General features: G+C 43.4%; 1 protein-coding gene across 2 annotated transcripts in view; it reads left to right on the forward strand.

Moving 5' to 3' along the window:
- The window catches only part of LOC108940035 (leucine-rich repeat-containing G-protein coupled receptor 4-like), a 49104-nt gene that overhangs the window by 11454 nt on the left and 17663 nt on the right, over nucleotides 1-19987 (forward strand). For both annotated transcript variants that reach the window (XM_018761824.2, XM_029246461.1), the window contains exons 2-4: nucleotides 7013-7084; nucleotides 15847-15918; nucleotides 17645-17716. In XM_018761824.2, the coding sequence (XP_018617340.2) occupies nucleotides 7013-7084; nucleotides 15847-15918; nucleotides 17645-17716 (216 nt within the window). The remainder of the gene's footprint in view (nucleotides 1-7012; nucleotides 7085-15846; nucleotides 15919-17644; nucleotides 17717-19987) is intronic.

The raw sequence follows: 19987 nt of genomic DNA on the forward strand, positions 1-19987 counted from the left end.
TAAACCAAGTGGCAGTCACTGCAATAAATAAATTATGGAAAATAGGTGAAGAAAATATTATTTAAAAAAAAAAAAAAAAAAAACACGAAATTACGGGTGTTTTTGAAAACCCATAAGTTGAGTGTACCATCATAAATAGTATTGGAAAGTTAGCATGGGTCCAAAGATTCATACACAAACACCTTTTATGTTGAAAGCGTTAAAATAGGATTCTAGGTCACTTTGCTATCAGACACCCTCTGAGGTGCTGTCGAATCAATGCAGTTTATTTTTATAGATAATCGCGTCAATCTCTGTCTTCGTCTGTCAGTCTCTTGGGTCATTCTGAAGTGCTTTTGGAAGTCTGATATTGCATGCAGCAGCAATTCTGGGCCAAATTATTTTGCTTTTCTAAAAGGAGGGTATGTAAGTATTTGATTGTGATACTGCTTTGGTGTATTCCGAAGTGCTGTTCTTTTCCGAACTTTTTGCTTTTCTTTGAGTCTCCGCCTCTACAGGGAACGTAGAAATGAGCCAAGCGAGGTCGTCCGTGAAGGAGCTCAGGCCGTGCGTGGTTCACGTCTTAATTAGGTTGCTTCCATGAGCTAAATAAGGCGAAGGAGGCAAGTAACTGGACTCCCATTGTCATTCTCTTGCCTGGCTCCATAGCCTTGCTCTCCATTGGGCCGTTCAAACCTGCTGGAGACTGAACGACACTTTTGTTCTTGGCCAGCCGAGGTGAAAGAAGCCGGTTAGCGAGCTTCCTGAGGCTGCTGCTAGGTGGGAGAAAGAAGGCTGGCTGTCTCTCACTTTCACTTTCTCTCAAATGTAAATTTCCCTTTTGTCTCCAGAACAGTCTGCCTTATAAAATAATTTTCTGATACAGATTTAATGCTGCTGTGAGCAGCCATCGTACATCTGATTTGACTTTTTGTGTGTGCGTTGGGGGTTGGGTGAAGTTGAAGCATTGTGTTGCTCAAGTCTGAGATGGGCTTGAATAAGTGGTCTCAGCACCCAGCCTGCTCCGTCCACATTTGGCTGATGGGGGTCTCAGCCCACCACGGGCCCGTGTGTAGAGGGACATGGTGGGAACAAAAAGACTGTGTGCATCAACAGGGAACTTGTCCCATCCTGTAGTTGTACGCATTGTCCTCGAGTCAAGTGTCACCTTTTTTGATTATTGCATTGTTTTCTAGTAAGACTGTTCTGGCTTCAGTGTGGTGAATGGTCTCCCTCTCACTCATAACTGCAGAATCGCTCTCAGCGTTCAAGAAAATTCACATTACTTATCTCTTTCAGACCCATCCTTCTTATCTCCAGTTTTCTCCAGAACCATTCACTATATTCTCTGAAGAAAAAAAAAAAAAAAATGCTCCTATCAATTTTATATGCAGCTTCTCATGCAGCATATGGTAAAAACCAGTGTGGAGGTATTGGACTATTTAGTTACTCTTGAACTGTATGTCACTTTGGAGAACAGCATCTGCTAAACTAATAAATGCAAGTGTAAATTTGTTCAGTGGTTCAAGTTTTACATGGTGGGAAGACCACTCATAAGCGGGAAGGAATTGAACTCAAATGGCTTCTGAGAGAGAGCAGAGCTTTTTTTCATTAATGAAAGAGACATCCTCACAGACGGATTGCTTCCCTCTTCTGCAGAAGGTCTTTTGGCTTCAGGGCTCTCAAAAACCTATGATAGTGGAGCATCTAAAGAGACCAAACCATGTATTTTCCACAATTGCTTTGTATTTTTTCTACATATTTTGTTTATCATCAAATCAAATAAGCATTCAGTTAATGTAATGCACAGCAAGAGGTAATTACTGTATTTGTCAGAACAGGCTTATAAGGAATTGGCTGTTTAAGCTTGTCTTTCCATGATGGAAACCAAATCCCAGTTCAGTGTTAGTTGTGTAGAAAGAAATGGTTTGCAGGTTTTGTGCCAACAGGTGTCATTCTGTGGAAAATTTACTGTGGGAAAATTACGTAAATCTACTACGCAGTACATGAGTTTTGCCATTGAGAGGTAAATTTTTTCCTCTTAATAGCATACAGATTTACAAATATAATACATTTCTTAAAAACTGCTTCTGAATCATGATTAAACTGAATGGGACAGCTGGCGATATGGTGGTTAGAGCTGCTGACTTTGGCACCAGGGGTTACAGGTTCAAATCCCACTTCTAGCTGTAGTACCCTTGAGCAAGGTATTTACCTTAAATTGCTCCAGTGAAAATTACCCATCTGTGCAAATGGGTAACTAATTGAAGGTAACTCAACATTGTAAGCTCCTTTTGGAGAAAGGTGTCGGGTAAATTAAGCATTGTTTTGCCCTGAGCCCCACTTTGTGCTGGGTGTCATAACACAAGCTAATAAAGTTCTTTGTTTTCCCTGCAGAGTTTGAAACCTGCCATGGTTGAGCTGTTATAAAATATGATTTGTGAGAAATCATCTAACTTTGACCATGAAGAAAAACTCTTAACTGTTATATCCTGTTGAATGTTTAATAAAAACGCACTTTTTTTTTTTAAAACAAATTTCAAGAGATCATTCACAACTTCAGCATAATCATGGATTCATGATATACGAGAAAAGAGGCTCAAGCAGTAGCAGTTTTCCCCCCCCCCCTTTTTCTTTTTTTTTTTTTTTGCCCATACAAAGCTTTTGTGTACCTGTGAGAGAAGTTGCTCATGTATCAAATTTTAAGGCACCAGTTTCATTAGCTCACAAAAGTGAATTCCACTAAAGCAACTGGTTTCTGGTACACGGTCTCTTTTTATGCCATGCTATAAAACTCGAGTCTTCTCGAGTCAGCTGAGCATACAGATTTTGTCATTAATTATGTATGCTTCTTCCACATCTGCCTCTGTGCGTGCATCTCTGTACGCTCTATGCTCGATTAACTACTGTCATCTAATCTTTGCTTCCTGGCCAGTTTTTCCCCAGCTGTAATGAGGCGTGCCCGCGTTGTCCATCCTGGGGCCGTCACAGTTGAGATCACATAGACTAATGGCAAGGAATGACTTTCCTGACAGCTTTCTAAATATATCCGTGGTATGCGTATCTTTACGGGGGGTAGGTCAAGCAGTGAGGCTCTTTATTTGTGCTGAAGGAAATTGTAGTTTATTTTCTGGCTACTTTGTGGAAGTCACTTTTGGGGGTGTGACAAAGCAGTAAGTTTTTCCACATTTACACGTTTCCTACACAAGGCCTACAAAGTCTTTGGCCAGGTGGCCGGTCTCCAAGCACTGCTGGTATTTCACATTCTTACAGTTTCTACTTGTGCATCCCTGGCTGATACAAATGGCAGGAGGGAATCTGACCTTGATAAAATGGATAGTCTTGTACCCAGGAGGTCAGGACACAGGTGAACTAAAAATCATCTGTGTCAGTTCAAGATGTCGAGAATGTCCCTCTCTTCTTTGCGTCCAGGGAAGACGTCAACAAACCCCCCCCCCCAAGGAGGGTTGCCACAACATCCAGTGCTTTCTTTATTAGTCCACCACAAAAGTTCAACGGAGAAGAGGAACAGCTTAGAATGTAACGCACTCGCCCTACATGTCTCCAATACCCTTTGGTAATGTTCGTTAGTTGTCTGCATGGCGTCAAAGAAGGATGACGGCCCGTTCCCCTTTATGCAGACAGTGTCCTCTGCTAGAAGTCCCAAGAGTCCGAGGAATCTGCTCAGTAAATCCATCGACAGCGTCCCAGTTCCTCCAGCAGGAGCAGATGGTATTCTTGAAGGTCTGCATCCTGGAAGCTGCTGTCTTTGTCATGGTTGCCATTTTCTTCCTAGGGAGCTTTTGACATCTTCAAGAGATTTTAAACTGAGCTGTCTGGACTAAAAAAAACACTAAGGACAAAAGCTCTGTGTCACCCTGCTGGGACAGCAGACAAGGCACCCGAAATCCTGCACCTTAGGCTCTGCAGGCTACCCAAATTCCTGAACGAAAAATCCTACCGGGGAGCACTATTTCCCCACGAGAACAGTGCGGTCATGCCACATATAGTCCCATGTTACGTTCCACTTTGTCCTCAGTTTAAATCTCTCGTACTACACTTTGGTCTTAGTCAAAATATCAAGAAGCTTACATATACCCTATGGCTTACCTACTGCCACAGAGAATACCCAGTGGAAGCTTGAAGCCCCAGGTTTCAGTTGTGGTGTGGCTTGAGCTGCCCACCGTGGTGGAATTCACAGGTCTTGAGGTGAAGAATCACACAGGCGCCAGGGTGGCACGACAATAACGCAGAAGAAAGCGCAGTTAGCCGAGCAAGATGTATCTGAAGGACCACCAAGGGCGCCCTCTGAATAGGGGCTGCAGACGCCAGCCAGCGGAGGGGTCCAACGCCCCATTGAAGCATCCTGCGGGGTAATTCAATAGTAAGAAAAACTGGATTGTAAATAAAGATAGCAGGAGGATGAAAGATACACCGGATGGTTAGGGCCACCAGCTACATGCGGAGGTAATCCGATCCCCCTTGGAATCAGAGCCCACATGTGCGCTGTCTATGCTCTGGCGGACTCTGCGGCAGACGTCTTCAGTGTCGAAATGAAAATTGTTTTGCTACGTTAACCTGCACATGATGACAGTTTTTTTTTTTTTCTCTGTGAGGTTCTGTATCGTGATTTGTTGCAAATGGATTGCGCTTTTCAGAAGCCGGACTGATCGATATCTAACACAGGTTCATCTCTGGCAGCGCTTGTTTGATTTCTCTTGAACATGGTAGTTTGTTCATTCAATAGCGATAAATGCATGATTCGCCACCCAATTGTTGTGATCGTGCCAACCGTTCGTTGTGACACTCTTTTTTTTAATGGTCGTTGAAATACTAAGGTGGATGGATCTTAAAGTCAGATATGTTCGGGAAACTAATATCAATGTTGTACTAGCTAGGAAAAATTAAAACGTATAAGGCTGCATGGGCAATTGCATATAGTGAAAGACAGCCAGTGAACCCCTGGTACTGAATGTAATATGCTTTGGTCAGTATTAACTTTTTCCCCGTATGGGAGCTTTTAAACAACAGTATTTGCACTGCATACAGTTTTCCATTTTGTATAATTTTATAGCTCAGTTTTTATGTCAGCCAAAGGCCCTTGATCAAAAGAAGAGTAGGGTAGCTCTTGGGACTTAACAGCAACCTTACAGATACTCAACATCCTCTTTAAAATCTATTCTCCTTGTAGGTGTTTGAACTGACTAAAGTCATTTGAGTCCTGTGATGTGGTAGTAAAGTAAATCTAATATTTATCATGTGTACGGAGTGGTCCTGGTCCCAGACACAAGATCATATAAACACAATGAGCCATGGGTGACTGGAAGAATTTGTGGATATCAGTTACCTGCTAAGTTACTGGAACCTGTTCCTAGAACACTTAAATGATAGTCAACATTCAATAAAATTGTACTGGGAATGGTAACCTCATAGTTGTAAGTCTTGTTGTGTGTGGTCAGGCTTTTACATTTATTTAGCAGGCACTCTTCTCCAAAGAAACTTCCAACGAACTCTATGTAGTGTTTCAGCCCACACACCTTATTCACCGTGGTGACTTACACTGCTGGATACACTACTTACAATGGGTCACTCATCCATACATCAGTGGAACACACCCTCTCTGTCACTCACACACTATGGGGAACCTGAACAGCATGTCTTTGGACTGTGGGAGGAAGCCCACGCAGACATGGGGAGAACATACAAACTCCACACAGGCTGAGCAGGGATCGAACCCACATCCTCTTGCACGACCCAAGCGCCGTGAAACGGCAGCGCTACTCACTGTGCCACTGTGCCACCCTAAAGTAATGAGAATTGTATTGGAAACACATTTCACACTTTATGTTGGCTTTGTTGGGTCCTTTTCCTCCTTTTTGTTCAAAGAAAGACAGAGCCTATAAGGGCGTATATCTGCATGTAATGAATTCACGTGCTACGTTTACTAGAGAAAATGGATTTGGCTGGACCAGTGTTAATTTGGATTAGCCTTTCAGATACTTGTTCCAACAAAACATCCCCCCCCCCCAGAAGGCTTTCAGCCAGTAACGTGATTTGGAAGCTAATGCGTGCTATTCGATATTGCGCAGCCTGCCAGAGACCATTTATCCTACACCTCTGGGTGCATCATCCAGATACGTGTGAGGCAAACGGGCCACAGGAGTGTTGATCACAGGCTAATGGCGAGCACCGGTTCTTGACAGTGTCCTGTGTGTGTGTCTCAGGGCTAAGCAGGGCGGATGTAAACACTTCCCAGCCAGGGCCTCTCCCCTCCTCCTCCCGTTAGATCTGGCTTGCATTCCTGTCTAATGGGCCTCCTCCTTTTCACGTGTCGCAGGAGGATCCTGCATGCCTCTCATGTAGCCACACGCCTGTCCCTCTCTTTGCTTAGCGCCCCGTCTCAGGGATACACATTCACATGCTTGGTTGGTGGCGTCACGCACGGGCAGGGATAGAACCTGTGACAAACAGCTCAAAGCCACCGTCCACCACAACAAACTTTTTTTTTTTTTTCCCTCCTTTATTTTCCTGATGCCTTTACCCAGTGGGACTTAGTGTTAGACTTGCATATTACTGGTTATTTACATATTACAGCTGGGTATATATTGTTTCTCTGGCAAAAAATGGCACCCTTGCAAAAGCTGAAATTGATTACTGTTTATATGGGGATATGTATTTTAGTGGGGGTGTGGCGGTGCAGTGGGTTGGACCGGGTCCTGCTCTCCGGTGCGTCTGGGGTTCGGGTCTTACTTGGGGTGCCTTGCGATGGACTGGCATCCTGTCCTGGGAGCGTCCCCTCCCCCTCCAGCCTTACGCCCTGTGTTGCCGGGTTAGGCTCTGGCTCCCTGCGACCCTGAATGAGACAAGCGCTTCAGACAGTGTGTGTGTGTGTATTTTAGTAGTGCCTCCAACATGATAGAAAAATTGTTGGCAGGGCGCTGAGAGGTGTCTTGTAGGTATGTGCACGAGTGTGTGGAAAATGTTGAATACATTTTCGATCCGTTGGACTGATGGCAGTATCTGTGCTTTACAGGGACCTCAGCATGAACAATATCACAGAGCTGCCTGCAAATGTCTTCAAGAATCTCACCTATCTGGAGGAATTGTGAGTATTCAGCCTTTTGCCTCTGCCGTTTTAACTTTACTAGTAATAACCTTCCGTTTATGCACATACTGGTCCTCAGTTTGCAAACACAGTTGGAACTGGAAGTCTGTTTAATTCTTTTTTGTTTGTGAATCAAAAGTCTCATAAACCACAGTCTTAATCAATTAAACCATAATAATATCAATGTTCCTCAGTTTTTTTTTTTTTTTACCTAGTTAGATTATATAAAAACCTAACATATACACACACATTGTCTGAAACCACTTGCCCCAAGCGGGGTCGCGGCAAGCTGGAGCCTAACCCAGCACACAGGGCATAGGGCTGGAGGGGGAGGGGACACACCCAGGACGGGATGCCAGTCCATCGCAAGGCACCCCAAGCAGGACTCGAACCTCAGACCTCCCAAAGTGCAGGCACAGGTCAAACCCGCTGCACCGCCGCACCCCCACCTCACATATAGTCATAATAAATAAATTACTTAAAGTATTTTTTTATATTAGCCGCATTAAAACTAAAATAACTGAAAATATAGCGTGGTCTCTCAACAGTTCACTGATACATCCCACGAATGTGTGCAGCGTTCTTCATTTTGTTCTTCAGTAAAATGCTGTTAATAAATAAACTGAAAAAATGTTATTTGGAAATTAACTATGTATCCATTTATGGATATGATGTTCATTGTGTCTTTCAAAAGCTCCTTCTTGCTCTATGAATATACTGTTTTGGCAGAGGCCCGAAGGGTTCTCTGGAAGGTAAATTAAATATTTGTCATTCTTCTAATCAAGACAGACGTGTGTGACATTTCAGTGGAAGAACTTCTGAGGTCTTTTTTTTCTTTGAATGCTTTCCTTTCCCCCTATTTGGCTAAATTGGGAGGTGGGGAGGGTATAAAAACTTCCAACATGCTAACGTTTCTGCCTAAGATCCCAGATCGGCATCTTACGGTGCCTTCTTAAACGTGGTATTTCATGTCTTCTGCCCTGATACGTAGAACAGTGTGCGTCGTTGAAGTCACTGGGTTCTAGATTGTGGTAAGTATTAAAGGAAACATGGTAAAACTGAGTGGAGATCCTTTTGATTTTATTAAATTCTTAGATGCCGGTGTTGGCCACACACTAGGGTTCCTTGCATGTGTCTCTATAAGTTGTGTCTGCATAACCCAGGTGTGATTTGGTGCTCTGCTGCTAGTCTGTTCAGATTAGCGTGTTTGTCTTTTGCTCCCTCTGTTTGTTCCTCCCAGGCAGCGCCGGGGGCTGATGGGAAAAGCGGCCTACCTGTTATCAGATAAGGCGGCGTAAAGTCTGAATGGCTCGCCGAAACCCTGCCTCTTTGTCTCGCGCCCTGCGTGCACCTTTTTTCCGAGGCAATCATCGTTCCATTCTTCTTATTTTATCTCCTTTGTCAAGGAGCAATTAACATTTCAGCGTGTGGTGAATGACAGGAATGCGAGGGACCTGACAGGAAGGAAGGGGGGAGGGTGATCAAAACACCGATTTCCTTGGCAGACCGTGCCTGGAAACATCAACACGCACTTCATAACTATTGGAAAAGCTGAGCTCTGTACCATTTCGGTCGGCACCGCTGCTTTTTGACGCTGTTGTCTTGTGCTTTTCGCAGCGTGGGTCACGGTCATGTTCAATTAAACTCTTACAAAGATGAATTTCTCGGGCTTCGTTAAGCTTGACGCTATTCTGCCGGATTCATTCGCGTGCATGCAGCACTCTTTCTACACATATTAGCCTGAATGGAAAATTGTTAGAGGGCTTTAGTCTTTGCAGCAGCAGGTGGCGTAGTGGTTAGCGCACAATACTTGGAAGATCTCTGGTTTGATACCTGCTGCTGTAACCTTGGTTGAGGTACTTATCCTGAATTGATACAGTAGGAATACCCATTGGATTAATTGTAAAGAGTGTAAAGATGGCTAACTTTGTAACTCACCCTTGGAAAAAGATGTCAGGTAAAATAAAAATAAATCTGTGTTTTTTCTGAAAAAAAAATTTTCTTTTCTTCCTCCTTTTTTTCCTTACCTCTTTTATCATCCAGTGTAGTTGCTTCCTGAATTATTAACTTAACTGGAACTGACAGTTGGTTCATTACTCAAAGTTCGTAAGTCAGATCTGATACAGAGGGGAGCAGTTGTTCATCATCAGTTCTTTGGGCAGCTACTTGTGTAATGTGCAGCATCAAGAACAGTAGTATTAGGGTTAGGAGCTCTACTTCAAAAATCATGTGTCTGTCTCTCCGTCGGTTGAAATACGCCATTGTCTACTCCGAGTTATACGTCACATTAGAGAAAAGGGTCTGCTAAATGGAAAACAATGTGCAGTAGCTCCATGGAATGGGAGGCAACAGTCTGGATTTTTTTTGGATGGCACCGAAACAGCACTGCTGACTGTCTCAGTCTCCCATTCAGAAGATCGTGGACAACAGGGAGGTAGACAGCCAGCCTCTCCTTCTGGTGAGCCAGGACGGGTTGTGCAGTGCCTGGTTGCTATGAGTGCACTGGCAGGAGTGTTTATGACCCGTTGTAAGAAAGAGATAAGGGAGGCCAATAAAAAAAAAAAAAAAACTATGAAATGGAGCCACACCAGAGCGGTGGTGCTCACCTGCAGCTCCACAGTCCCTTCTTTTAAACCACAAATCGCATAAAATCCACTCATATCCAATGCAAGCATAATAAAAAGTAGTAAAGGCATAACTTCAAGAAATGAAAACAGTGTAAGCTGTGTCTTATTTACCTTGAAGCACAGACAACGACCGTCAGTCAACTCGGAGCAAGAGGTATTACAGTATATGGATGACGGAGAGGCAGAACTTTAGTGCTGCTCAAAACTGGTAGCTGCAGAAGGCAGAGGATAATCTTTAAGAATTTTTCAGTTTTGAGAGGGGTAATACAGTGAATTTACCGTGTATTATCTAACCCCCAGAGCTAGGGATCAGACACATTAATATTTCTGCAGCAAAACTAATTAATATTCACTCTAAGTGGGGTAAATAAAAACTATGTATAATATTACAATTTACAGTTTACAAAAAACTGATTTCTGAGCTTTTTCTGTTTCAGAATTGCTAACCTGTATTAACTGTTTAAATTGCCACGTTTATGTAAGAGGGGAAAAAAGTGTAGTCGCACGCTGGAGTGCATTAAAGTTGAATCTGCCACTTGTTTGAATAGGAGTGTTGCGTCAAACTGTACTTCTTATACATCCTTAATATCTGCGCCCTTTCCACATGGTGCACATGGTCATTATGTGTTGGCACAGCCTACTGGGCCGTTACAATACCATGTTTTCACAGTGAACTTGTTCTCTTAGGTCTGGTTAGGCAGCTGTTGGCCTGCAGCACTAATGGTTAACAGTTTACTCTTTCTCTAGGAAGTAAGGATTTTTTTATTATTATTATTTGTCGTTTTCTGTTGTGTCCTGCCATGGGAGCAGTTCTGAGTGGGAAAATATTTCTGGAAAAAGCAGCTGCAGCATCACTGCTAGACTCGTGATCGGTTTTACTGCTCCATCCTTAGGTCTGGTGGGTGGATTTTTTTTTTTTTTTTTCTTTTTTTGAAAGTCTGGACTGAACACAAGAATCGTTTTTGTGACCTTGCAGATCAGCTGAACATAGTAATCATTTTTACATTTGCAGAGGTGCAAACAGCCTCCGGTCAGTATGCACTTTCCACGTCAGAGACGAGGAGGGGAAGCCTGGAGAGGAGGATGCCTTCTTATTTCTAGCGCTTAGTATATCAGAGCCCCTCAGTCTGCGCTGGCTGTCGGCTCACGCCCCGATGTGTGCCGTGGCTTTGGTCACGTTTAATGCGAGTTTCCTCTTTCCACTTTGCCAGTGGGACCTCCAGGCCACAAGACTGGAGTGGATTTTTGTGAATTGTTATAAAGGAAAAAATGTATTAGAGCCACTCCTTTGCTGTTCCTTGTACACTGCATAGCTGAGGGCAACAAGGAGACCTTGGAGGGACCTTGAAGGGACCTTGGTCTACAGAGCTCATGCATTTTGTTGTAGGAGGCAGTAAGATTTTACTGTTACAGCTGTAATTCACTATTTAGACCTTTAATCAGGAGACAGAAGATCCTTTTGTGTGTGTTCTCCCATGTCATCCAGTTTTATGAAAAAAGACTCAGTGCTGTTATTATGGCAAACGGAGGGTGCACGAAGTACTAAATGCAGGAGTGGCAATAATTGCGACACGTGTTTTGAGAAGAATGTTTTATTTTTTGTGAGAATAATTTTGCCTCAGTGAAAGGTGAGATTTCTCTCATAATTTGAGTGTAAGATCATGGTAACGAAAAAATGAAAACATTTTTTCTCAAATTTTTTGCTCATCTTTGCCAAGGGTGCCGGTCATCCCGGACACTGTACGAAACCGATCCAAGTATTGTGCCAGCGCTCGCATTATTCACATGCTCAAGGGTGATTCGGATGGGCCATCTCCAGGTGAGCTGGGAGGATCTTCCCTTCTCCTCCACGCCGGTGTCCTTCCCACCCACCCACCTGCCTGCCCGACCCCCAGCGTAGCCGGCGTATGCAGACGCACGGCTGGAGATAAGAACAACTTTGGATTTCGGTCCAGGGAGGTGTGGCTCCTGGAACCCAAGGTGCTGTGTTTCGGGGGAAGGATTTTTCTAGAACAAGGCTGGGCGCATTCCGCTTGGCTCCGCTGTCGGTGTTTTGCGCACGAGGGCAGGGGGCTTCAAAACCGCACTGTTTAGAGGCTCATTTACATGTAGAGTTCTGCCCCCGTCGTGAAATTACAGTGAGTTGTTGCTGGCACAGTGGTTCACGGATGTGATGAAATTTGCTCTAAGTGAAACTGAAATGCTTTCATTATTTTTTACTAAATGGATGATAATAAATGCATGGTATTTCATTTAAAGGCTCTCCCAATGCCCGCAGTCAATTTCAGGTTTCTCACAAGGTAAATCAAACACTGTTAGTATGGAAATGTTACCGTTGGCTATAACTGATAATTATGTAGAGAAAGGAGCATTTGCTGAGCACAAAGAATTTATTTTTATTATAGTAAAATAATAAAATATCTGTGCCAAAATGCCTGCCATAAATGCAGATAAATCCGTCTGTCTAGACCTGAATGTCCACAGCCTTCAGGGAGGAAGCCGTTAAATGCGTTAATTCTATGCAAATAGGAGGGGTAGAGGTTGAGTAGCTAAAGCTAGCCTTTAAACAATTGTCGAAATGCCTGTGTTAGTCATGTTTATGGATCTGTCAGCAACATGTCTCTCAGCACAGAAAAGGTTGTTTGCCCAGAGCAATATTGTCCCGTGTTGTCTAATGTCAGAGTGCACACGGCTTCTTGGAATTCCTGCAGCTCACACCGGTAAATAGGCGAGGCCGGCACGCTTTCGGTTCAGTAAAGTAAACCTCCTCTCTGGCAAGGTTGCGGACGTGTGTGCATTTACGTTCCAGCTGACGGTTTTCTCCAAAGGAACATAATGTTAAGGCACTTAGCATTATTTTATTACTGTTTTAGGGTAAGTGCGGTGTTGAAGAATAATACAGCAGCAGAAGGATTTGAACCCAAGCTCTTTGGGTACATGGCAGCAGCTCTAATCACTGCAGTACCTGCTGCCGCTGGTACAGGTGGCCTTCGGCAGTTTGCATTTTCTGTAGCTGTTCAATAAATTGCAGGAATTGGGGACAGTTTTCCAGTGAACGTAGACCCATAGCATTGTGAGTAACTAGCGCTTCAGCTTTGTGTTTTGATCAAAGTAAACGGGTAGTCACGCATTTGAAAAGTGGGGTAAGTGCCACTGAGATAAAGTTAAATCTCGTTTTTATGGTTGACATTCCTGTTGCCCCCTGCTGCGGTGATGAAGTTTTCCAGTTGTTGGTCATCACGCCCGCCACCCTCCCATTCTTCTTTGGCTTTTATTCACTTCCTGTCGACTCGCAGCCATTTCCTGTCAAGCCGCAGAGATTTTTAATGCGCACGGGGCGGCTGATGTCTCGCCCGCTAATCTCTCCGGCCTCATGTGGAGGAAATGTGGTCCCTGACAGCCTGGCTCCCTCCTCCCTGCCGATATTTAACAATAAGAGTTCCTGGAGTGAAGAGGTCAACGAGGGGTGCTTGGCAACTGGGCAGCCCCCCGTTCTCGGACCTCGCTCTGAAACAATGGCCCTTTGACTCCTCTAAAAGTGGGTCCGCTGCCGAAGAAAAATATTATCTTAACGCGACAAGGCTGCAGTGTTAAGTGTTCTCAATTTCGGAATTCGAAGATGGTAAATTTCACACGAGGCATTCTTAGCTTACGGTAGGTATGCTGACATGTCACCTGTTCGTCATAAGCCGAATGAAAAATCGTGAGCAGAAAGATGTGAAAAGTGTCAGTAAGGGAGAGAAGCAATACAGAGATGACTAACAATTATTTTAATGATTATTTTAAATGACTGACTTGATGTTTTAAATTGTGCCAGGGCGGTGGAGCGTTCACGCTAAAGCAGACCGTCCCGGTCAGTCGCTCCGCCTGCTTTCTCACCCGTGCCATCTCAGTTGAAGAGGGTCACGGAACGGGTTCCGCGGTGCAGCCATCGCTTAACCTCATCGTGGCGTCCTGGGGTGTCCGCCGGACCATCCGCAATCACTTCGTTCCCCTTTGGCTGGTTGGGACATACTGCGAGCTCTTCACGGAGGGTTTTCCTGTCCTGTCCGGATCGGGAAGCCTCCCTTGCTGTTTTTATTGGGTGAGATCTTCCAGGCAAATCAAACTGTTCCTTCTGTCGCTGCATGTATGTGGGCCAGCAGGTGACATAGTGGTCAGCACTATTGTCTTGCAGTCAGAGGGGCTTGGTTCACATCTCACCGTTTGCTGTTGTGCGCTCGATCAAAGTACTTAACCTAAATAAATGGCAAATTTGCCCGGCCGTATAAATGGGTACATTTTTGCAAGTTAAACCTAATAGTCTAAATTGTTTTTGGGGAGAACCGTCAGCTAAATAGACAAATAAGTCATCTATGGGCATTTCTGTACATCCAGGTTAAGGTTTCCTTGACTTTATACGGTTTGTCATAGCTATTCCGCTCAGATCTGTTCGGTGTATTGTTCTCGTCACGCATTGGTAGCTATGTTGGATTATATAGCAACATCATGCACTAAGAGAAGAACTTGTTATACCACTTGAGTTGAATTTGTACACCCGTCTGCATTTGTCTAACCCCATAACAGTACTGTCAGGCCTCATTTCAGTCTGAGTAGTGTTGCTCATGCTGGACAATTTCATACGTAAAATCCATGTGGCTTTGACACAAGCGAACTTCAAGACCTAAAAAACAATTGAGCAAAGTAGTAAGGATTTTGTAAATTAGTCAGCAATTTGTGTCATAACATGAAGGCAATCTGCTTCAAGTCTTTGGAGGTGCCCTGCTGTTATACTCTTGAGTGAGGCACTCTGCATAAATTGATCCATTGTTACTCAGCTCTAGGGGTCTGTGCTAAAACATAATTCACATTTTTTGGGGGTGGGGATTTCCTAAGATTATTATTATTACCATTTTAGACTATTGTTGTTAGTAATCATTTGATACTTGTTTTGTTGTAAATGTCAGGCTTAAATTATATGTTTTGATATGAATTAATTTCTGTGCAGTATTAATAGTTTATATATACCAGCACAAGAAAATATTGGTATAGAACGGAGTCATTTTTTAGGTACTTCATTAAGCAAAATGAATGTTATGTTTTACACACACACACACACACACATTTTCAGAACCGCTTGTCCCATATGGGGTCACGGGGGAACCGGAGCCTACCCGGCAACACAGGGCGTAAGGCCAGATTTCTTTTTAATTAATTAACAGCAGAACAACATTGGGTCACAGCAAATCAGAAATGGTACACTGAGAAGCTAGAAATGCGTATGGATACAGAATACAGTAGAAAAGGTTACAGTGTTAACCAGGGTGGTTATGTAGCACTCCGTAGGAAGTCCCAGCAGTTGGTAGCGTGGGGGTTAGTGCTGCTGCCTTTGGATGCAGAGGTTGCAGGTTTGAATCACACCTCCAGCTAAAGTATCTGTGAGGAAGGTACTTTCCCTAAGTTGTAGTAAAATAACTCAGCTATTTAAATGGGTAAATGATTGTAGGAAGCTTAATGTTGTGAGTTGCTTTGGAGAAAAGTGTCACTTAAATGGGCAGCATGCTAGGACAGCAAGTAGCACTGCTGTCTCACAGGTTCAGGTTCACCCATAGTGTGTAACAGAGTGTGTTCCACTTATGTATGGATGAGTGACCCATTGTAAGTACTGTAACTAGCAGTGTAAGTTACCTTGGTGAATAAGGTGTGTGGGCAGATAACACTATACACTTCATTGATGAAGTCACTTTAGAGAAAATTGTCTGCTAAATAAATGAAAATGAATAAATATATGATATTCAGATGACTTCTCTAGTGGAATGAAGTTAGATCCTTGTGTCAAGCACATATTTGTACGGGGTCTTTTAGTTAAGACCATAGCAATAAAATACATTTTTTGGCTAAATCTATAAGTGTATCAAACTTTCCGAAACAGAGTTTCTGGTATGGTTTCGCCTTTGAATGGAAGGAAACAAACTTTTTGTTTTAAGATCTCTTGAATAGTTGAACGAACAATAATATTGTTTCCTGTCACACTCCCACATTAATGTGTCAAAGCGAAAGGCAGGGAATGATTAAATTAACATTGGTGATCGAGGGCTTTACAGTTATATGTCCCGGACGTGTGCTGATACACCTACTCATGTCTCCCCTGTGCAGACGGCTGGCTGGAAATGACCTGATGTCCATCCACCCGGAGGCCCTGTCTGGACTCCACCAGCTCAAAGTCCTGTAAGTTTCCGCGGTGGCGACAGGACGGCACTTCAGGGATTGCAGAGCTCCACCCTGAAGTTAACGGCAGACTTCTTTTGGTCCCGTTTGGAGATAAATAGGAGTAATGATGACAACTCTACGGCCAGGAGGCTGCTCTAAACATGGCCTTCTTCCAGGATTTAATCATTACATTAGCTGTTTTCCAAGAGGTTTCAAAAAGCAAACATTACACTTTAAAGCACTATAATTCGTATCATGTTGTTTGGTATTTAGCTGACACCACTGTCCAAGGTTCCAGTGTTAGATGGTCAAGGGTACTACGGTAGAAGTAGGATCCAGACTTGAACCTTTAGATTATGAGGCCACAACAGTAACAAAAAATAAGCGTAAAAATTAACAGTATAAAACATAGGACACCGGTGTGGAACGCTTGTGTGACTCATTGAGGTGCTTCTCACATGTTCAAGTTAATGATCTTCTTGAATCATTGACTGTTAAAATTAATTTATTTCAATTCAGTTTGTTTTTATAGAGCTCTTTTTTTGCGGTGACACAGAGCACCGAACAAAGAATTGAGACATAGCAGAAAGGGGAAGCAGCACATAAGAAACAAACCTATAGGTAAAAGGTTAAGAATACATTTAATGACTATAAGAACTATACTAGCTAGTAAAGCTATTAAGTAAGCTAACTGGCAGCTGAGGAAAGGAAAACAAAAAACCAAAAGGCAAGGTAGACAAACCTGTGGGTGCCTTTATCAGATGTTTTTCCCTTAAATGTGTTATTCTTAAAGAGGGGGGCGTAGTGGGTTGGACCGGGTCCTGCTCTCCGGTGGGTCTGGGGTTCAAGTCCCGCTTGGGGTGCCTTGCGACGGACTGGCGTCCCGTCCTGGGTGTGTCCCCTCCCCCTCCGGCCTTACGCCCTGAGTTGCCAGGTTAGGCTCCGGTTCCCTGTGACCCCGTATGGGACTAGCGGTTCTGAAAGTGTGTGTGTGTGTGTGTGTGTGTGTGTGTTATTCTTGGGAAGAGCTTAAAAAGCTTTTTTTTTTTAAAAAAAAAAAATAAAAATAAAAATAAAGGCAGGCCTGCCTCACTGATGAGGTTTGTCTGTCCATCCAACATTAGCATGAGCAGATCAAAATATATTAACATTTAGTGTGTTATTTATGTTGTTGTTGTAACCTTGTAACGTAGATTTTTGCATTTAGTTTTTAAATCTTTGCAAGGTAAGTGTTTCTGCAACATGTAAAAATTTGGAGTCTCCAAATTTTCAACGTACTGCAAGATGAAAATTAAAGATGAGCATTTAACAAAAATAAATATGCGATTCGAAGCTTTGCTAAGCTGCTGGCTGCCTCATTTCTAGCTATAGTTAGGGGAGCCTGTTCAATTTTTGGAATTGTTTCATAGAAGAATACAATGAGGCAGCAGGTGGAATAGCAGCTACAGTTTGCGTTTTTCAGTTAAAGGTCCTGCGTTCGAATCCTATCCCTGCCTTTGCACCCTTGATTAAAGTACTTACCCTGAATTGATACAATAACAGTAACCGGCTGTATAAATGGTAATAAATTGCAAATTGATTAACATTGCAAGTCACCTTGGACAAGGAATTCAGGTAAATAACTGGTGATAAAACGGCAAATTTTAGATATTTTCTTACATGGGATTATGTTTCTACTGCGTGGTTATGTTGTACCACGACTGGGACGTTGTTGTGAGATGCGCGCTTGTGCTCTTTTTCCCAGGATGCTGCAGAATAACCAGCTAAAGATGGTGCCGAGCGCAGCGCTCAGGAACCTCCATGCTCTGCAGTCCCTGTAAGTGGCTTTATCGGTGAACACGCCTCTGCTAAGGGCACGGCGCCGTCTGCACACGCCGCACTGAACACGTGAAACAAACAGGTGCTCCTCCGGCAAATGTGTTTAACGCGCTCCAAGCGGACGTAAGGTTCGCGAATGTCAGGCCTTTGTTTTGTCAGGTGAGTTTTCCCGTTTGGTTTCCCACCGATAACGTGCCGTTTGTGAGATTGACGCGGCCGACCGTTTTCAATGGCTAAGATAATCTCTCGAGACTTGTGACCCGCGTTAAGAAAGATGTTGAAAGAATTACGCGGCGATGTATAGAAACAGCAGGGGAAGTGGCTGTCATTGTGAAATATTAATCTCCTTGTAATATAACCAGGTTTTGTGCTTGAAAACATTTTATCCTGTATTCAATCATTTCCGTTCAGAGTTCTCTTCCCTTCACCGTAAGTACGTAACAACATATGGACATCGTATTTCTGGACAATTTGTGTTCGGATTTGTCATAATTACGAAAAGTGTTTACTTTTGTTCGTTTAGCTGATGGTTTGCTCGAAAGAAACTTCCTGTGTTAAGTTACACATACTGATTTACACATTTATGCAGCTGGGTAATTTTTACTATTGCAATTCAGATTAAGTACCTTTCTCAAGGGTACAACAGCAGGAGGTGTCATTTAAACCACTGACCTCCAAATCCAAAGGTGGCAGCTCTATCATTACACCACCTGCTGCACCACACACCACCTCTATTTTTACCGTTCCTCAATTTATTTCAGCGTAGCAACATCTAATACTGTCACCTAGTTTTTTTTTTTAATTTAGATTTTATGTCAGAGTTTTTTAATACACATTTTAGAATATACATTTGACTAGTTTCTCATTTTGTAATGATGACAAAAACATCATCTTCAATCACTGAGCAGGTTTATTCCTCTGCCTTGAGTATTGAAGCTCAGTGTCTAGGGCTTAGCTCACTGAAAACCTTCAGACGTGGCTTTTGCCATGTTTTGCTTGTTATTCCTCAGTCCATCTTTCTTAAACAATGCCAGTCATTTCCCCTGTCAATAATGCTTTGTATCCCCTGTAAAATTTTTTTCTTTTTTTTTTTTTTTTAATAAATGTTCATCATTCCCCAAGGGGATTCAGCTTTGTAGCTGAAGCAATATGTTTTGGCAGGGCCAAGCTGGTTTTGTACCAAGCTTCTGAAAGTAAGCTGTCAATCATCACACCTTTCGCCTTCTGGCATTTCTCTAAAAGGAATTAAAAGAGAAGAAACGAGAGAAAAGGAAGGAGCTGAAGAAAATAAAAGGCAGCGTTTTTTTTTAACCTTATACTGGCAGAAAAATATCCTAGATGGAGACCCAACAGTGAGCAATACAGTAAAAATGTCATGTGCAAGTTGAACGTGTGTGTTTTTGCGTTGCGGGTAGCATAGTGGTTAGAGCTGCTGCTGCTGCTTCTTCACTTGGAGGTCTCAGGTTTGAATCTCACCTCCTGCTGCAATACGCCTGAGCAAGGTGCTTACCCTAAATTGATGCAAGCATTATCCTGCTGCATAAATGGGTCAGTCAGTATAAGTAGCTTAAAAGCTCAAGCTACATGAATAAATCTAATGTAATTGTGCATGCGTGACGGTGGCAGATACTAATAATGATGGTGTTAATTGTTCTCGGAAGGAGGTCCGAAGTTACAAATGCGCTGCGACGCGTGCGCTCCTCTGTGCCGCCATGTCAAGGGATCATTAAGCCACAGGGGAAAGAGGAGGCTCGCCATTCACAAACAGGAAACAATTTGGCTTCAGTTATCTGCCCAGGATACAGTGCGACCGGACGACTGGAATCTCAAAGGCTGATCCTTGTCTCTGTGGGCCAGTTGATGCCTGCGGGCCACAGAGGGATGATCGAGGCTCAGGCCTCGCTCTTGGAACCGGTGAGGGATCGAGTCGCCCGGGTGTAGCCCTGGCCGCGTTCGGCTCCGAAAGCCTTTCTTGGTGCAACGACTCTTCGGAGCGTGCCTGTACATGAGGACGATAGACAAGTGGCACAGCAACCAGTCAGCAGTCCCTTTTCTCCGTTGCTCGGCTCAAGAGGTCCGCATATACATGTCGCTCGTTGAGCAATTCGTTATTTTTTCTTTGGAAACTGCTCAAGAGCAGATCAAGGCTGCTTGGGGTCCATTTGCTATTAATACCCTTAACATTTGTATTTTAGCAATGATCACTCAGTAAGCAGAAGCTTGAGCGATCATTGCTAAAAGAGTGATTTTGCCTGAAAAGTCATTAACG

Source organism: Scleropages formosus, chromosome 2, assembly GCF_900964775.1.
Source record: "Scleropages formosus chromosome 2, fSclFor1.1, whole genome shotgun sequence".
NCBI classification, from domain to species: domain Eukaryota; kingdom Metazoa; phylum Chordata; class Actinopteri; order Osteoglossiformes; family Osteoglossidae; genus Scleropages; species Scleropages formosus.